The sequence below is a fragment of the Phyllobates terribilis genome, unplaced genomic scaffold (assembly GCF_046119375.1).
Source record: "Phyllobates terribilis strain yellow unplaced genomic scaffold, ASM4611937v1 Scaffold_2__4_contigs__length_985480577, whole genome shotgun sequence".
NCBI classification, from domain to species: Eukaryota; Metazoa; Chordata; class Amphibia; order Anura; family Dendrobatidae; genus Phyllobates; species Phyllobates terribilis.
This window is the reverse complement of record NW_027362762.1, coordinates 458,294,928-458,312,535: the sequence shown is the minus strand read 5'-3', so window position 1 is coordinate 458,312,535 and position 17,608 is coordinate 458,294,928. Positions and strand designations below refer to the sequence as shown.

The following is a 17,608-nucleotide window of genomic DNA, read 5'->3' as shown; positions in this document are numbered from 1 at the left end:
CGTTCTAGTTTTAATTGGTCAGCGATGCCAGAGATGTCTGGTCGTATTCAGGCCTTTAACCCTTCTGTATATTGTGTGTTCAATGTTTGTTACTTGTACAGAGGCATGTAAAAGTTTGGGCAGCCCTGGTCAAAATTACTGTTACTGTGAACAGTTAAGCAAGTTCAAGATGAAATGATCTCTAAAAGAGCTAAAGTTTAAGATGACACATTTCCTTTGTATTTTAGGCACAAGAAGAAAAAAAATATTATCTCAGCAGATAGTGTTAATTATTAAAATATAGCTTTTAATTGATATAGGTATAAAAACAGCGGGCTCAAATAACATGCAAGACAAACATTTAACAAACAACTAAGAAGAAGTGACCCATGAGTCCTCCCAGGGGTTCATTTATAGTTTCCTGACTATGTGGGTCTCCACTGGGGTAATGTGTGGCATGAGATTTATATGCCCCTCCCCCCTCTTTTGTGACCCTACTTTATCCATTTTGTATATGGCTCTTGTCTGGAATCCTAACTACCTGCACAGGACAACCAAATGGGATTTGTTCCATTTATTACTTCTATGATCATTTGAATTTCCACATGTGTGTATGTTCCTTGAATTTGCTCCTTTTGTTAGGACAGTGTGTGCACTTGTGAGGACTCATGGGTCACTTTTTCTTAGTTGTTTGTTAAATGTTTGTCTTGCATGTTTTATTGAGCCCCCTGTTTTTATACCTATATCAATTAAAAGCTTTATTTTAATAATTTACACTCTATCTGCTGATATAATTCATCCTTGATTGATAGACGGTGCTGCCTAGCACTCTAACAATAAAAATGCTGGAGGCCCTCAAAGCTGGAGAAGGCTATAAGAAGATAGCAAAGTGTTTTTACGTTGCCCTTTCCTCAGTTCGAAATGTAATTAAGAAATGGCAGTTAACAGGAACAGTGGAGGTCAAAATGAGGTCTGGAAAACCAAGAAAAATTTCAGTGAGAGCTGCACTCAGGATTGCTAGAGAGGCAAACCAGAACCACCGCTTCACTGCAAAAGCCCGATTTAGCAGACTCTGGAGTTGAGTTACATTGTTCTACTGTTCAGAGACACCTGTACAAATATGGCCTTCATGGAAGATTCATCAGAAGAAAACATCTCCTGCATCCTCACCATAAAATTCAGCATCAAAAATATGCAAAAGAACATCTAAACAAGCCTGATGCATGTTGGAAACAAATCCTGTGGGCAGATGAGGTTAAAATAGAACTCTTTGGCCACAATGTTCAAAAAGGTATGTGTGGAGAAAAAAGGGCACAGAATTTCAGGAAAAGAACATCTCGCCAACCATTAAGCATGGGGGTGGATCAATCATGCTTTGGGGCTATGTTGCAGCCAATGTCTTGGGGAACATTTCACGGGTAGAGGGGGAAAAAGGATTCAATGAAATTTTAACAAATTATTGATGCAAACATAACACCATTCAAAGCTAAAGTTGAAAAAAGGGTGACTTCTACAAATGGATAATGATCCTAAACACACGTTAAAATCTACAATAGACTACCTCAAAAGACACAAGCTGAAGTTTTTAGAATGGCCCTCACAGTCCCTTGATCTGAACATCATTGAAAATCTGGGGCTAGACCTCAAAATAGCAATGCATGCAAGATGGCCCAGGAATCTTACAGAACTGGAAGAATTTTCCATGGAAGAATGAATGAAAATCCCCCAAACCAGAACTGAAAGACTCTTGTCTAACTATAAAAAGTGTTTACAAGCTGTGATACTTTCAAAAGGGGCTGCTACTAGGTGCTAACCATGCAGGGTGCCCAAACTCTTGCATTGGCCCATTTTCCTTTTTGTAATTTTTAAAATGTAAAATATGGGGGGGAAAAAAAAAATATATTTTTTTTGTTGTTGCTTAAAATACAAAGGAAATGTGTCATCTTTAACTTTAGGCATTTTAGAGATCATTTCATCTTCAACTTGCTTAACTGTTCACAATAACAGTAATTTTGACCAGGGGTGCCCAAAATTTTACATGCCACTGTGTATTGGAGCTGGTATTGTCACACTTTAAATGACAGGACTTCTCTTCCACCACTCCTTGCTGGCTTCACACAGTTTTACAGACATCACAAAGAATACAGAAGATGCAGCTCATGCTGATTCAATAAGTCCAGTTTCTTCTAAGATTTCACTTTAGCAGTGATCTTTGCTTGTCACCATCCTTAACCCAAGTGCGCAGGGGACACACGTCATGTGCTTTCTGGATCAGCAGATAACTCCTGTAGGTTATGGGACTTGGAAACAGGTAAATAAAAAAAACTCATGTGATTTTTAAGTGGTTCTTTTCTAAATCTATTACATTTCAGTGAAACTGGTTTCAAAACTCTCGAGTTCCCTGATTGAACACTGGCACTGATTTATCAGACCAAGTACAATGAAAAATAGGAAACTTCTCAGTTTTTTTTCTTAACTCCCAAATAAATAAATTTCAAGTATTGCGTTTTTTTTCTAGGCTGCCTCTTATGGAAGACAAACCTTTTGCCATTACGATTCCTATTCGGCATTGTAACACATTGATCAGCGTTTGTTCAAGCCCCTCTTCTACACGCCGATGCAAACTGTATGGGGGCTGAAAAAATCATTAATACCATGCGTTTTCTTTGTTGACCTTTAGGAAAACAGTTGGCTCTGCTGCAAACAAATTCAGCTGTCAGAACTTGTGGATTTGACTTTGGCGGCAATATCATCATGTTTTCAACAGACAAGCAGATGGGTTACCAGTGCTTTGTCAACTTCTTTGACCTAAGGGACCCATCTCAGATTGGTGAGTATAAATATGGTATTTAAAGGGGTTGTTCAAAACTTATATATTAATGAGCTATCAGTAGATTAGGTCATCCAGATGAGTTTGGTGAGGACCCAGCACCAACACCCATCAGCTGATAACTTCTCCGTCAGCTGCCTGATGGAAGGAATATGTACAGAGCGGAACATCACAGCTTCATACATTGTATTGTGCAGAGTACTGCAGTGTAACTCATTCAAGTGAAGTGTCGGCCCTAGTGTTGAGCAAGTATGTCATGCAATCCCTGCATGTGTCATAGCTGTTTAACAGCCGTGACACGTGCAGCCGCAGCGACCGTAAAAGACATGCCGAGCACGCCAAAATACTCGGCGAGCACGCTCAGGTGCTCGCCGAAAGGGTTAATGAGTCTTACTTGGTCAACACTAGTTGGCCCCTCACTAATCTCTTATTGATGATTTATCCTATGGGTCGGTCATCAGTTTGTAAGTCCAGGACACAAATGCACTGTTGTGGGTATTTAAGATTTGTGTTTTAAGGTTTTCATTTACAATTGGCTTAACAAATTTTAGATTTTAACCCCTTATGGACCAAGCCACTTTTTACTTTAATGACCAAGCCTCATTTTTTTTTTTAAATCTGACCGGTGTCCCTTTATGTGGTAATAACTCTGGAATACTTCAAAGGATCCCAGTGATTCTGAGAAGGGTTAAAAGTTGACCAGCGATTTCTTATTTTTCCAACAAAATTTACAAAACCATATTTTTTAGGGACCATATCACATTTGAAGTGGCTGTGAGAAACCTATCTGACAGAAAATTCACAAAACTGACACCGTTCTAAAAATGTGCACCCCTCAAAGTACTAAAACCACATTTAAGAAGTTCATTAACTTTTCAGGTGCTTCACAGGAATTAATGGAATTTGGAAGGAAAAAATGAACATTTAACTCTTTGTCACAAAAATTTTCCTTTTTTTATTTTTACAAGGATTACAGGACCCCAAAATTTGTTGTGCAATTTCTCCTGATATGTGGGGGAAAACTACTGTTTGGGCGCATGGCAGGGCTCAGAAGGGAAGGAGGCACAGTTTGACTTTTTGAATGCAAAAATGTCTGGAAACAAGACCGGATGCCATGTCACGTTTATAGAGCCCCTGATGTGCCTAAACAGTGGAAACCCCCCACAAGGAATGTATCTAGATGTGTGGTGAGCACCTTGAACCCCCAGGTGCTTCACCGAAGTTGACAACGTAGAGCCATGAAAATCAAATTTTTCCACACATTTTCTTTTTGCCCCAATTTTTTTATTTTCACAAGGGTTACAGGAGAAATGGACCATAAACTTTGTTGCGCAATTTCTCCTGAGTGTGCGGATACCCAATTTGTGGTTGAAATCTACTTTTGAGGCAGAGTGCAAGGCTCAGAAGGGAAGAAGCGCCATATTGAAGTTCAGATTTTGCTGCAATGGTTTGAGCTTGCCATGTTACATTGGCAGATCCTCTGAGGTGCCAGAAGAAGAGAAACCCCCCAAAAGTGTTGTCATTTTACAAACTACACCTCTCAATGAATTCATCTAAGGGTGCAGTGATCATGTTGACATGACATGCGCCTCACAGAAATTTACACCATTGGGCGGTGAAGAAAGAATAATTACACTTTTACCTCTAAAATGTTGTTTTAGCCACAAATTTTTAATTTTTGTAAGGGCTAATCGGAAAAAATGGACCTCGGTTTGTTGTGCTATTTCTCTTAAGTACGCCAATGCCCTACATGTAATTGGGAACTACTTTTGAGGCAAAGTGGAAAGGTCAGAAGGGAAGTAGCGCTATATTATAGTGCAGATTTTACTGTTATGGTTTGCGAGTGCCATGACCCACTGGGAGAGCCCCTGAGGTGCCAGAACAGCAGAACACCCCCCCCCCCCCCTACATAAGTGACCCCACTTTACAAACTACACATCTCAGTGTGTCAAGAGTGGGAGAAGAGGGTTGCATTGACAATCCAACACAATGGGCAGCACTTTGAACACATTTTATTAGTGGTCATAAACTTGTAAAAAACTCATGAAAGAATAAAGTTACGTTAAAACCAAGCACACTATTGCTTTTCTTATGAAATTCTCAATAAGTTTGATGTCACATGACAGTCTTCCAATTGAAAAAAATAAAGTTGGATCCAAAATGGCCGACTTCAAAATGGCCGCCATGGTCACCACCCATCTGGAATAGTTTCCCCCCTCCCATATACTAATGTGCCACAAACAGGAAGTTGATATCACCAACCATTCCCATTTAATTTAGGTATATCCATATAAATGGCCCACCCTGTATTTCCGTTAACAGATGATGGACCTGAGTGGGGCCTTGCTTTTTTTTTTGGATTGAGTTGAAGCTTTTATTGGGAACATTTTACATAACATTTGGGATCACATTTATCCTGTGCTCTACGCTGAGCACTTATATCGGAATTTCCATCTAAATCTCCAAGTGCCGTGATTCAGATGAAACCCTCGAGGGATTCATTCACTATAATGAGGAAGCAGAGTTACTCTGGACTCCGTCTGGCCTCTGTTCAATGGTGTCCTTTTCAGAAGTGCGCAAAACTGTGGCCGACGGCACTTTTATGCAAGCCTAAAAAGATGGACACCGCCGGATCATAGGTCAGACGGCGTCCACGGTACCTCCATCTGCCTCATTGTAGGGAATCTTCCGCCGGGGGTTGCATCTGAATCGCGTATTTCAGAAATTTACTCGTAAACCCCTTTCTGCGATCTTTGTGAGGCATAATGAAAAAATCAGCAGCAGGTGAAGAATTGGTTTTATTTATTTTTCTACGCTGTTCTTCGTGCGGTATAACTGATTAGACAACTTTATTCTTTGGGTCGGTGCAATTACAGTGATGCCAGATTTATATCGGGTTTTTATGTTTTGACTGCTGTCACACTCTAAAAGACGCTTTTTTTTTTTGCAAAAAATAGTTTTTGCTTCGCCATATTTTGATAGCTATAATTTTTCCATATTTCTGCCGACAGTCATGTGAGGGCTTGATTTTTGTGGAACAAGTTGACGCTTTTATTGGCAGCTTTATTGTTCTGGTCAGGATGATTGCAACGTTACCACATTTACGTCATTTTTTTATGTTTTGGCGCTTTTACACGATGATAAACTTTTTATAGAGAAAATTATTTTTTCATCGCTTTATTCTGAGAGTTATAACTTTTTAAGTTTTCTGCTGATGGAGCTGTATGGCGGCTTGTTTTTTGCGGGACAAGATGACATTTTCAGGGATACCATTTTTATTTACATTAGTCTTTTTTATCGTGTTTTATTCCACTTTTTTCCAGCAGTATGGTGAAAAAGCATAGTTTGCCACATTTGTTTTTGTTTTTTTTTTTAGCTGCGTTCACTGAAGGGGTTAGATAGTGTGCCTCTTTTAGTTTGGGTCATTCCGAACTCGACAATACCAAATGTGTACTTTTTTTTGCTTATTTTTTTTTTTTTTTTACATAATGTGTTTTTTATAATTTTTACAATTATTTTTTTACTTTTTAACTTTTTTTTTTTTTTTTTTACTTTGATTGCAGGTATAATGCAATGCATTATACCTGTACAGAAAGCATCTTAGACCATTCTTTGAGCATGGTCTAAGAAACTATCCGTAGCTTGGTGACCCTGGTCACCATGGCAACACTCGGGCCCCCGCTATGAGGTCGCAAGGGCACCGATCTGAAAGCAGAGGGAGCTCCCCTCCCTCTGCCTGCCTCCTAAATGTTGCGATCGCTCTCTATCCTGCTGTGATCGGACAGTAAGTGCTGGTATTTCAGCATCTGCGTGATCATGCTGTGATCGGTCAGTCAGACTGACTGATCACAGCCCTCTGAGTGTGGGGACCAATAGCATGGGTCCCTGCACCTCTTCCCATGCCGCTCAGCTGTCAGTGTGGAACTGTCACTGTATGTTTACACACAGTGACAGTTTAAAATCATGAACGTCATGATTCGGGAACTGTCACCCCCTCATGATGTGCTATGTCTATCAGTCGTAAAGGGGTTAGGTAATATCTCAGATTTTTATTTATTATGATTAGTGATATATCGCCATTAATTCCACAGCGCTTTACAGACATTATGGGCACTGTCCCCATTGAGGCTTTCAATCTAGATTTCCTATCAGTATGTCTTTAACCCTTTCGCAACCCTGGGATTTTCCGCTTTTGCATTTTCGTTTTTTGTTCCCAGAGCCATAGCGTTTTTATTTTTGGTCAATATGGCTGTGTGAGGGCTTATTTTTTTGTGGGACGAGTTGTACTTTTCAACGCCATTACTAGTTTTACCATATCGTGTATGGGAAAACGGGAAAAAAATTCGAAGTGCGGTGAAATTGCAAAAAAAGTGCAATACCACTGATGTTTTTTTTTATTTTTTTTTTTACCACGTTCACCGAATGCTAAAACTGACCTGCCATTCTTATTCTCCAGGTCATTACGAGTTCGTAGACGCTAAACATGGATAGGTTCTTTTTTATTTAAGTGGTGAAAAAAAATTCCAAAGTTTGCTAAAAAAAAAAAAATGGCGCCATTTTCCAAGACCCGTAGCGTCTCCATTTTTCGGGGGCTGGGCGAGGGCTTATTTTTTGCGCGCCGAGCTGAAGTTTTTATTTGATACCATTTTGGGGTATATCCGATGTTTTGATCGCCCATTATTGTATTTTATTGCAATGTTGCGGCGACCAAAAAACGTAATTCTGGCGTTAAGAATTTTTGCTTGCTTCTATAGTCTCTATAGGAGACTAGAAGCAGCACTTGTCTGATCGCCTCTGCTACATAGAGGTGATGAGCAGATCACCTCTATGTAGCAGTAGATTTGCTCCTGTGCTATGAGCGCCGACCACTAGGTGGCGATCATAGCGACCAGCTCATGACAACAACTGGAGTCTGCTGCAGACCCAGGGTTGTCATGCCAACCCATCGGTGACCCGTTATCATGTGACGGGGTCGCCGATGGACGGGGTAAGTGACGCGCATCCGGTTTGCGCAAGTTAAATGCCGCTGTCAGAGATTGACAGCTGCATTTAACATGTTTACAGCCGCGGTTGGATCGCGATTCCACCCGCGGCTGTTGCGGGCACATGTCAGCTGTAAGAATCAGCTGACATGTGCCCGGTTCAGTGCGGGCTCAGCGCCGGAGCCCTCACTGAACCGGGGGGTTACAGCCTTGTGCGTACAAATACGGCATAGGCTGTAAAGGGGTTAAGGTGTGAGCAGAAACTGAGTACCTGGAGGAAACCCACGCAAACTCGGGGAGAACGTTTAAACTCCTTGCAGTTGTTGTCCTTGGTGGGATTTGAACCCAGGTCCCTAGCGCTGCGTGACTGCAGTGCTAACCACTGAGCCACCATGCTGACTTTCCTGATCGTGAGACTACCACATGTTAATTTTTTTTTAATGGGGCACAATGTCGGTGGAGGTGATTTGAATTTTATTTTTACATTTTTAAAAACTTTTTTTTTTTCTTTGTTCACTGAGGAGATTTAGGCTATGTGCCCTCGTAGCAGATTTGATGCAGAGCTTTTTTGCCTCTCTGGCAGAAAAAAACTCATGCAGATTTACATGCGTTTTTTCTGCCAGAGAGAAGCGTTTTTTTTAGCGTTTTTACATGCGTTTTCGCATGCTTGTTTTTTTAAGCACTTTTCCAAGCGATTTTGAGCATCACTTGGAAAAATGCTTGACATGTTGGTCACACAATATAAATCCATGCAACCGGCATGGATTTATATTGTGTGACCAACTTAGATGCTTTAAATGCAGCATCTATAGTAAAAAAATAAATTAAAAAAAAAGAATTAAAAATAAAAAAAAACTGTTTTCTCCGGTCTCCTCCCGGCGGCAGCGATCCTCTCTCCTCGGCGTCCCGTGGTGTACTTGCAGGACCTGCGGTGACGTCATTTAGTCAGCTGATGGCCACGCGACCACCACCTGACGTCAGCGGTCAGGTGGTGGTCGCATGACCATCAGCTGACTAAATGACGTCACCGCAGGTCCTGCAAGTACACCGCGGGACGCCGAGGAGAGAGGATCGCTGCCGCCGGGAGGAGACCGGAGAGGTGAGTATACAGGTTTTTTTTTATTTTTAACTTTTTTATTTCTTTTTTTCACCACCGAGGAGTTGTAGTCTCCTCTTCATCCTGGGTACCACAACCACCGCGATTACGCTGCAAATTCGCGGCCATTGAATTTAATTGAAACGCAGCAAATCCACATATACCTGCGGGTTTGCTGCGTTTCAATGTTCCTCAGTGGCCGCGAATTTGCAGCGTAATCACGGTAGAGATGGTCATGCTGCGTTTTGCAACGCAATGCAAATTCGGCGCACTAATTAGCGCATCATGTGCACAGCACATCCGAATTCACATTGCTTTGCATGGCAGACTGTTTTACAAGCGTTTTCGCGGCCGCAAAAAAACGCTGCAAAAAAGCTACGTGGGCACATAGCCTTAAGGCCCCGTCACACTTAGCGACGCTACAGCGATCCCGACAACGATACGACCTGTCAGGGATCGTTGCTGCGTCGCTATGTGATCGCTGGTGAGCTGTCAAACAGGCCGGCTCACCAGCGATCGGGGGAGCAGCGACATCGTGGAAAGAATATTTCCACGATGTCCTGCTCCTGGTTACCAGCCTGCTGAAGCAGGAGCAGGCTGGTAACCATGATAAACATCGGGTTACTAGGGGCGCACGCACACTTAGTAACCCGCTGTTTATCATGGTTACCACTCTGCTACTGTGAGCGGGAGGTTACCGCTCACGTAGCAGAGTGGTAACCATGATAAACAGCGGGTTACTAAGTGTGCGTGCGCCCCTAGTAACCCGCTGTTTATCATGGTTACCAGCCTGATTGCTGGTCCCGCTGGTGACACACAGCGATATGTGCTGACCAGTGGGAGGGCAAAGACCAAAAAATGGTCCAGGACATTCTGCAGTGATCAGCGACCTCACAGCAGGTGCCTGATCGCTGCAAAGTGTCACACATAGCGACATCGCTGGTGAGGTCGCTGTTGCGTCACCAACCCTGACTCAGCAGCGATCTCACTATGTGAGACGGGGGCTTTAAGCCTGGCATTGTCTTGACACCATTACCACAGTGTTGCAGTATTTAGTAAAGATCAAGGTTTTCTAGATAAGGTCTTCTCGGGGAGGCCATGCAGCAGGCCCCGACTGCCATGGCAACCCATAGGCACCCAGCAATTTCGTTGTCTGAGGCAGATGTTCACTTGGAATGGTGCCCCTCCTTTCCCAGCCCACTTGCATTAAATACAGCTGTCAGCGGTTGATAACATTTAAGGCGTTAAAAGGAGTGGTCAAAGCCATCATATGCCTGGTATAATTCAGGCTTAGCTCCTGATCCTGCATCAAAGACAGGGACCTGACTTTTATCCCATTTACAATGGAACAGCAGTGTGCATACTCAGCCACCACTCTATTTATCCTCTGTGAGACTGCCAAGCGCTGTGCTTGGCCTTTTTCTGCAGTCCTATGAAAATGAATGGCGCTACATTCTAAGAGTGTGAAAAGTGCCCCTTTCTGGTGATCAGTTGGGGTCCCATTGGGTCAGTACTGCATCTTTTATTGTTCTAAACCAATCCAACCTTAAAAAAATACAATTTCTCAAGATCTAGGTAACCAACATAAATGTAATGGCAACTGAAATGCAGAAGAAAAATGTTTAGCATCTAGTTCTCACTGATGAAACTGCATATTTTTGGCAAATTTTGCAGAGGACAATGAGCCTTACATGAAGATTAACTGTAGTGAGTCAAAGATAACTAGTGCTGTATGGGGACCTCTAGGAGAGAACATAATCGCCGGGCATGAAAATGGAGAGCTGAACCAGTATAGTGCAAAGGTGAGTGATGGGTCATTTTCACCAGATACTTCCACTTTTATCTTTTTTCTTAAAGCATGTAAGGGGTTTCTGCCTTCTAGAATCTTTAATGTAAAATCTTTACCAAAAAAACCCTTTTATGTAAACTGCGTGTAACATGGACTGCTTGTTCTTTTTAGTCTGGAGAGATTGTCAACAATATCAAAGAGCACTCCAAGCAGATCAATGATATTCAGACGTCCAGAGATATGACTATGTTTATCACTGCATCCAAAGACTGCAGCGCCAAGGTAAGAGGTTTCTATAGCTCAGTATGACTTTTACATTTCTGACATCACGGTGTTTGATGTGGGCTCCGAAGCTGAGGCCATGTCTTTCCCGGCAGATGGTGGCTGTGTTATTCAGCTATCCTCTACCTTTAACAGCTGAGGGTGGAGCCGAGCTCTGCTCGCTGCTGTCACTCTATTTATAATGACTTTTACAGTCCTTTCCTGGGGGTACAGAAGAGGTGGGGCATGCCGTTCTAAATGCCCATTGGCCTCCCGCAGCGTGATCGCCGGGCACTAATGTGTTGCCATGACAGCTGGGGCTCCACTGAAAAACCCGCCCCCCCCCCCTCCCTACCGTGCCTGTCATTACAGTATGCCTATGAACACCACCCTATGGCTTGCGTTCACAGGAGACGGTGATTTTTTAATATATTCGCAATACTTTAGTATTGCAGTAGGTCGTACAATTGATCGGATGATCGCAGATTCAATTCCCCTAAGAGACTTACAAAATACAGCCAAAAAGCAAGCCCTCATATGGGTATATCGACAGACAACCCCTCCCCCAAAATGTATGGCTCTTGGAATACAGGAAGGACGAACAAAATTGCCATGTTGGAAAAGGGTTATCCTGGATTTTTAATAAAGATTGGCTAAGAGCAATAAATATATTCTAATAACCTTTCCTACAGGATCCTCACTGAACCTCCAGCTGTGATGTGGCTGTCATTTATGTGATCACTCCAGCCAGTCTTTGGCCTTACTGGTCACATACTATGTGTTACTGCTGAGTCCAGTGAGTGGCAGTAGTAGTCACATGAGTGATAGATGATAGACAAGTCATCAGTGCAGGACCAGCGTGCATCGTATATGCAGCTGGGAATGAATTCATGAAAATTGGTTCAGTTATTTAACAAATGTTCCTGCTCTTATCCTGTTTTCTAAAGTTTCCCAAATTATTGGGATTTTCCTTAATGTGAAAAGTTTTTTTACTCTGTAGTGGTGAAAATGTGGTCAGGAGATTTGATGCAAGTGTGAATTTTCTATGTCCGTGTTGCAACTCTTTTCATGAATAGAATAGCCTAAAAGTATAACTATAGTTATACCATAGGTATCCTAAAATGTGGTCAAAAGTAATTTACTGCCTTTATTAAAAACATTTATACTTTAAAGCGCACCTGTCATCAGGATTGTGCTTAGTAAACTACATACACTGTCAGGTGGGCGACATTACACTGAGTAAAATGATAACTTTGATGATGAAATCCATCATTTTAATCAGTGTAATGTCGCCCACCTGACAGTGTATGTAGTTTACTAAGCACAATCCTGATGACAGGTGCGCGTTAATGTATTTGTTGGGGTTATTAAACACAAAAGGTTGACATTCTTGGGTTTAGGTCCTGTGTGAACCAACTATGTATCTGTCTTGCTGTTACTGCACATACAAGAAAATAATTCCTGTGCTGTTTTGTTCCCGTGATGTCACACATGCATTGGTTTGGGAATTTTGTGTATATAGGTAACGTATTTTCTTTGCAGCTCTTTGACACCACAAGTCTAGAACATCAGAAAACGTTTCGCACAGAGAGACCAGTTAACTCCGCAGCATTATCCCCAATCTATGATCATGTAAGTAAAATAAATTTGTCGCACACTGATTATAGAATGACGTACTTGATATATGCTAGCACCTAGTAGTTGAATTTTTACTTGACATATGGATCCCTAAAATGACAGGGATTGGTCTGTAAATATTCTTCATCTTTGTGCTGTCAGATTGCAACTTCTGTTAGGCCACGTTCATTTTGTAGGTGACTGCATTGTGATAGGCTGTGTGCCCACGTAGCATTTTTCAAGCGTATATGCTGCGGAATTTCCGCAGCGTAAACGCTTGAAAAACGCATGTATATCCGCACCCCATGTTCCCCAATGGGATTCCGCAAGTTCTATGCACATGCTGCGGATTTTTCCGCAGCGTTTATGCCGCGTTCAAAAATCCGCAGCATGTCATTTAATTTTGCGTTTCCGCAAGCGGAATTGCCTTTGTCCAATGCATAAAAAACGCAAGGCAATTCCGCATGTGGAAAACGCGTGATAAACGCGCGAAAAATGCGCGATAAACGCGTGCGGAATTCCGCATGCGTTTTTCCGGGAGAGGACTTGCATTTATGCAGCAGAAATTTTCTGCTTCATAAATGCAACGTGGGCACATAGCCATACTGACATGTTGCATTTTTTAGTGAGGGTGGGGTAAACAAAAAATACAGTTCAAGAATTTATTTTTTTTAATATATTTATGGCATTTACTAATGTGTAAATGTATTGTTATGCTCACTGATCTCCGTCTTTACCCAGTTTCCAGCGCCGCTCCGGTCCTCTTCTGAATCACGTGATTGGCATTCTGACCACACTGCGTTCAATGTGTGAGCCGGAGTCACTATTAGAATGTAGTCCTATGGAGCCTCGTTCCGACACTCCATTGGCTAACATTGTAATATCGACCTTTTTTTTTTTCTGCATAGGAAAAAATAGTAAAGGCATGATTTTTATTGGGGGTTAAGTCTTAGTGCAGCCATATAGAAGACAATCAGTTTAATTGGAGTTTTGGGGATGACAGATTTCCTTTAATATTTTTCTAATGTGGTGTGGCAGGACTTGTTTTACCCAAACGCAATAATTAAAAGTGCATTATAACTAAGATTTTTAACATAATCAGCATTATTATTTATTATTATAGCGCCATTTATTCCATGGCTCTTTTGATGTGAAAAGGGTATACATAATAAAAACCAGTACAATAATCTTGAACAATACAAGTTACCGACTGGTACAGGAGGAGCGAGGACGCTGCCTGCAAGGGCTTACAGTCTACAAGGGATGGGTGAGGATACAGTAGGTGAGGGTAGAGCTGGTCGTGCAGTGGTATGGTGGTTACTGCAGGTTGTAGGCTTGTCGGAAGAGGTAGGTCTTCAGGTTCCTTTTGAAGTTTTCCACGGTAGGCGAGTCTGATGTCTTGCGGTAGAGAGTTCCAGAGTAGGGGGATGCACAGGAGAAATCTTGTATGCAATTGTGGGAAGAGGAGATAAGAGGGGAGTAGAAGAGATCTTATGAGGATTGGAGGTTGCGTGCAGGTATGTACCGGGAGCCTAGGTTTTACTTACTGTGAAGTAAGTAAAAAGAATCAAGAATTCCAATCAAATCTTAAATGGTGCATTTGACCTCTTAGCAGTTCTGAGCTAGGGAACTGTTGTGCTTTGCTCCAGTAGAGACCCTAATTGAAATGATTGTGCCCTGATGACAGGCTCCACTTTAAACCTTTATTAATGCTTTAAGCAGGCTAAGTTACCTTTTTTTTTATTTGCAGGTTGTTTTGGGAGGAGGACAGGAAGCCATGGATGTGACAACGACATCCACCAGGATTGGTAAATTTGAGGCAAGGTAAGCAAAACTAATAAAACAATTTTCTTCATAGGATAGTAAATGAAAGGAGCCATTAGGTACAAGCTGTATGTTTTATTTATTTTTTTCAAGATTTTTCCATGTTGGTGTTGAGGAGGAATTTGGGAGAGTGAAGGGCCATTTCGGACCCATCAACAGTTTAGCATTCCATCCCGATGGCAAAAGGTAAGTGTAATTTCATGTAATCTTGGAGTAATTCAGTAGGTAACATGATTGTAATAAGTTCTTTCCATCTTCCTACAGTTACAGCAGTGGCGGAGAGGACGGATACGTCAGAATACATTACTTTGATCAGCAATATTTTGATTTTGAGTTTGAATCTTGAGCTTCTGTCACCTCGCTGACTGTTCAGAATAATCCTATCATTGCAAAATAGTCATGTAAAAACTGTGCAAAGTACATTATAGTAAAAGAATGTTGAACGGATTATTCTTTGGCTTTAGCCATAGAAATGGAATTTCATGTCAGTTTTTCCTTATGTGAAAGTATTAAAAGATTAACTAGATTAGCTATTAAGGTTTGATTTGTCTTTTGGCCACAATGCGTGTAATGAAGTGTCCTCAAATAAGGGAAAGCTATGTCAACAAGTACCATTCATTTCCGTAGAAAGTGACCATACATATGACCTCCTCGCCATTGACAGCCGTTGTCAGAATTGGATAATTCATCCAAGTGGTGAGGGTCTCATTCAACTGGACTTTTGACATTTATTAAAACTCTTATTTTTTTAATACTTTTTTTTTTTTTTTTTATAGTTTTGTGTGTTAAATGATGGGAAAACGCATTCTTTAAAAAATGTTTTTACTTAGAATATACATATCTACGCAACGTGTTTTTCAGATAAAACATTTTTGGGATGTGTTTCACCTGCATGGCCAAAAACAACATTGCATAATCATGTCCATTCACATTAGACACATGTGCTTTATCAAATCAAGTTTTATGTGATCAATAACAAGCACATGAAAAAACAACGTTCAAACCATGGCTAAAACGCAGTGTGGAAATACACACTTAATCTGAAACGGCAGCAATTACCTTTACATATTTAGCCAAAATGTGAATATTAAAGAAGCACTCCAATCAAAGTTTTTATCCTCATTAATATATTTATGTCATCATATTGTATAGCACTGTGTACTTACAATTTCTCCTTTTTCCCTTCTACCCAGTTAATTCTTCTCTTTTCTATTAGGTCTATGATATCACGTGATTAAAAACAGACTAGCTGAATTTGGCAGGGCGGAGGAGCAGAGTAGCTGGGTCAAGAATTGAAGACTGCATGGAGCTGGTCTGCTGGGAACTATGCAGTGATGTAGAATTGTAGTTCTAATGATGACTCATGCAGAGAAAAAAATACTTCCTGTTTCTACATAGGACTTAGAAGGATTAAGCTAGTCTGTTTTTAATCACGTGACGTCATTGACCTAATGGAAAAATAATAATTAACTAGGTAGAAGGGCAAAATAAGCAATGGTAGGTACACAGTGCTATGTAATATGATTGCAATATATTGAGAATAAAAACTTTGATGGGAGTACTTCTTTGAAGCAAGGTTAGACAGGGTGGTTACCCTGTTTTTATCATGTTTTTCTGAAGTCTCCCACTAATTACTCTGTTTTGATTATTCACCTATATACAATTGACCTGTAACTATTGAAAGAAACATTTTTCTCCAGTCCTCAAATAATTTACTATTTACACAAATATTTGCAAGACCCATCCCAGGTTCTTTTAGTCAAATATATATGTCTACACCAGTTGAGAAGCCAACAGTGACCAAAAACCGGCTGGCAATTGTAAATGAACTCATTTTAATGCCAGCAGATTCACCATATTTATATCCGTTCTGTCTGCTCTTTATGCTTAACAGATAAAATCTCTTTTGAAATGGAAAATAAAAGTGAAATCTGAACAGTCTGTGTCTGGTATATCTGTATCTTGTAGATATGAATTTCAGTGTTCTTTACATTTCTGGAACCTTGCCACCAGTAGATGCCAACCATGGAAGTCAATGGACGACGTACAGAAAATATTCATGATTTAGGAAGATCTTCAGTGGAGCAACAGTTGGCATTTCTTGACAAGGTTTTGATAGGTCTAACAAAGCAGTTTAATAGGGATTTTTACCCACAATTTCCCATGTTCGCTGCCAGAACATCTCTTTGTGTTCTGTAGGCATTAAGTATCTGAGAAAAAAACCTGTAAAATCAAGCAGAATGTAAGTAACCTTTTTTATGCATATACCCATATATACACCACATTGTTCAAGTATGCTCACCTTCCCATAGCTGAATACTTTGTGGGGCTACTGATGGCCAAATGGCTATTGGGTTTCTTTCATAAACTCGATTTGCAAGGTGATTTCTTTGCCTGAAGTTGTTGAGGATACCCCAAAGAGAGTGAGTCTTTTCTCGCACCTTGTAGATATACCTGACAAAAAAAAACACTTATTTTAATACTAGGAAACAAAAAAAATGAAAGCAGCTTGCTGGTAAAAATGTGGATTATTTCCTGAAATGGCACTGTTTATCTATTTATTCTCTAACTATGGATAAACTAAAATGCATAGATACAGCTTGTGGCAGAGTCTTTGGAAATAATTTAAAGATGCTCTTTCCCTCCAATGGGAGAGTAGTGCTACCCGGTGAAGATAAATGTGCATCTGGCCTAATTGTTCACATCCTTATTGGAAAACAACTTTGACCTCTAGTCTTGTCATAGTGGAAAAAATAGCATTCAATATAAATATCTTACCAGTTCCTCCCCTTCTTTCCTACCATACTATTTTGCTGCTGCTGCAGCATGAGCCCCCTCTATGTCCTCTCCGCAGTAGGACACAAAGGTTATCCAGTCCCACCTCATTGGTAAAAGAGCAAAGGAACCAGGAAAGTGTCATTTGATTGTTAAAGAAGGTGATTATCCCTCTTGCTATTTTATACCATTTTTTTGTAATTAAAGTGAACCTGACCGCAAATGGATTTGCTTGGTGATAACTCAGAGAAGTAGAGCTTGTCAGGAACATTTAGGAGAGGGAATGTAGTTTTAACATACAAGACATCTATGTGAAACTGGATTCACAGACGGGGATAAAAAAGACACAAAGGTAGAAGAAAGAGGCTATACATGTTGGATTGGTCTTTATGTGAACAACTAGATCAGTGTTTCCCAAACCCCATCCTCACAGCCCCCCACAGGTCATGTTTTCA

The 17,608-nt window shown here is 40.9% G+C and overlaps 2 protein-coding genes across 2 annotated transcripts in view; one reads left to right on the top strand and one right to left on the bottom strand.

Moving 5' to 3' along the window:
* EIF3I (eukaryotic translation initiation factor 3 subunit I) overlaps nucleotides 1-16,314 on the top strand; it is a 19,020-nt gene extending 2,706 nt beyond the window's left edge. The window contains exons 4-11 of the mRNA XM_073665694.1: nucleotides 2,225-2,290; nucleotides 2,660-2,809; nucleotides 10,562-10,689; nucleotides 10,848-10,958; nucleotides 12,480-12,569; nucleotides 14,305-14,378; nucleotides 14,472-14,564; nucleotides 14,643-16,314. Of these exons, the coding sequence (XP_073521795.1) occupies nucleotides 2,225-2,290; nucleotides 2,660-2,809; nucleotides 10,562-10,689; nucleotides 10,848-10,958; nucleotides 12,480-12,569; nucleotides 14,305-14,378; nucleotides 14,472-14,564; nucleotides 14,643-14,724 (794 nt within the window). The 3' untranslated portion in view covers nucleotides 14,725-16,314. The remainder of the gene's footprint in view (nucleotides 1-2,224; nucleotides 2,291-2,659; nucleotides 2,810-10,561; nucleotides 10,690-10,847; nucleotides 10,959-12,479; nucleotides 12,570-14,304; nucleotides 14,379-14,471; nucleotides 14,565-14,642) is intronic.
* LOC141216468 (myotubularin-related protein 9-like) overlaps nucleotides 15,701-17,608 on the bottom strand; it is a 25,519-nt gene continuing 23,611 nt past the window's right edge. Inside the window, exons 9-10 of the mRNA XM_073665693.1 lie at nucleotides 16,681-16,832; nucleotides 15,701-16,601 (exon numbers count right to left, since the gene is read on the bottom strand). Of these exons, the coding sequence (XP_073521794.1) occupies nucleotides 16,513-16,601; nucleotides 16,681-16,832 (241 nt within the window). The 3' untranslated portion in view covers nucleotides 15,701-16,512. The remainder of the gene's footprint in view (nucleotides 16,602-16,680; nucleotides 16,833-17,608) is intronic.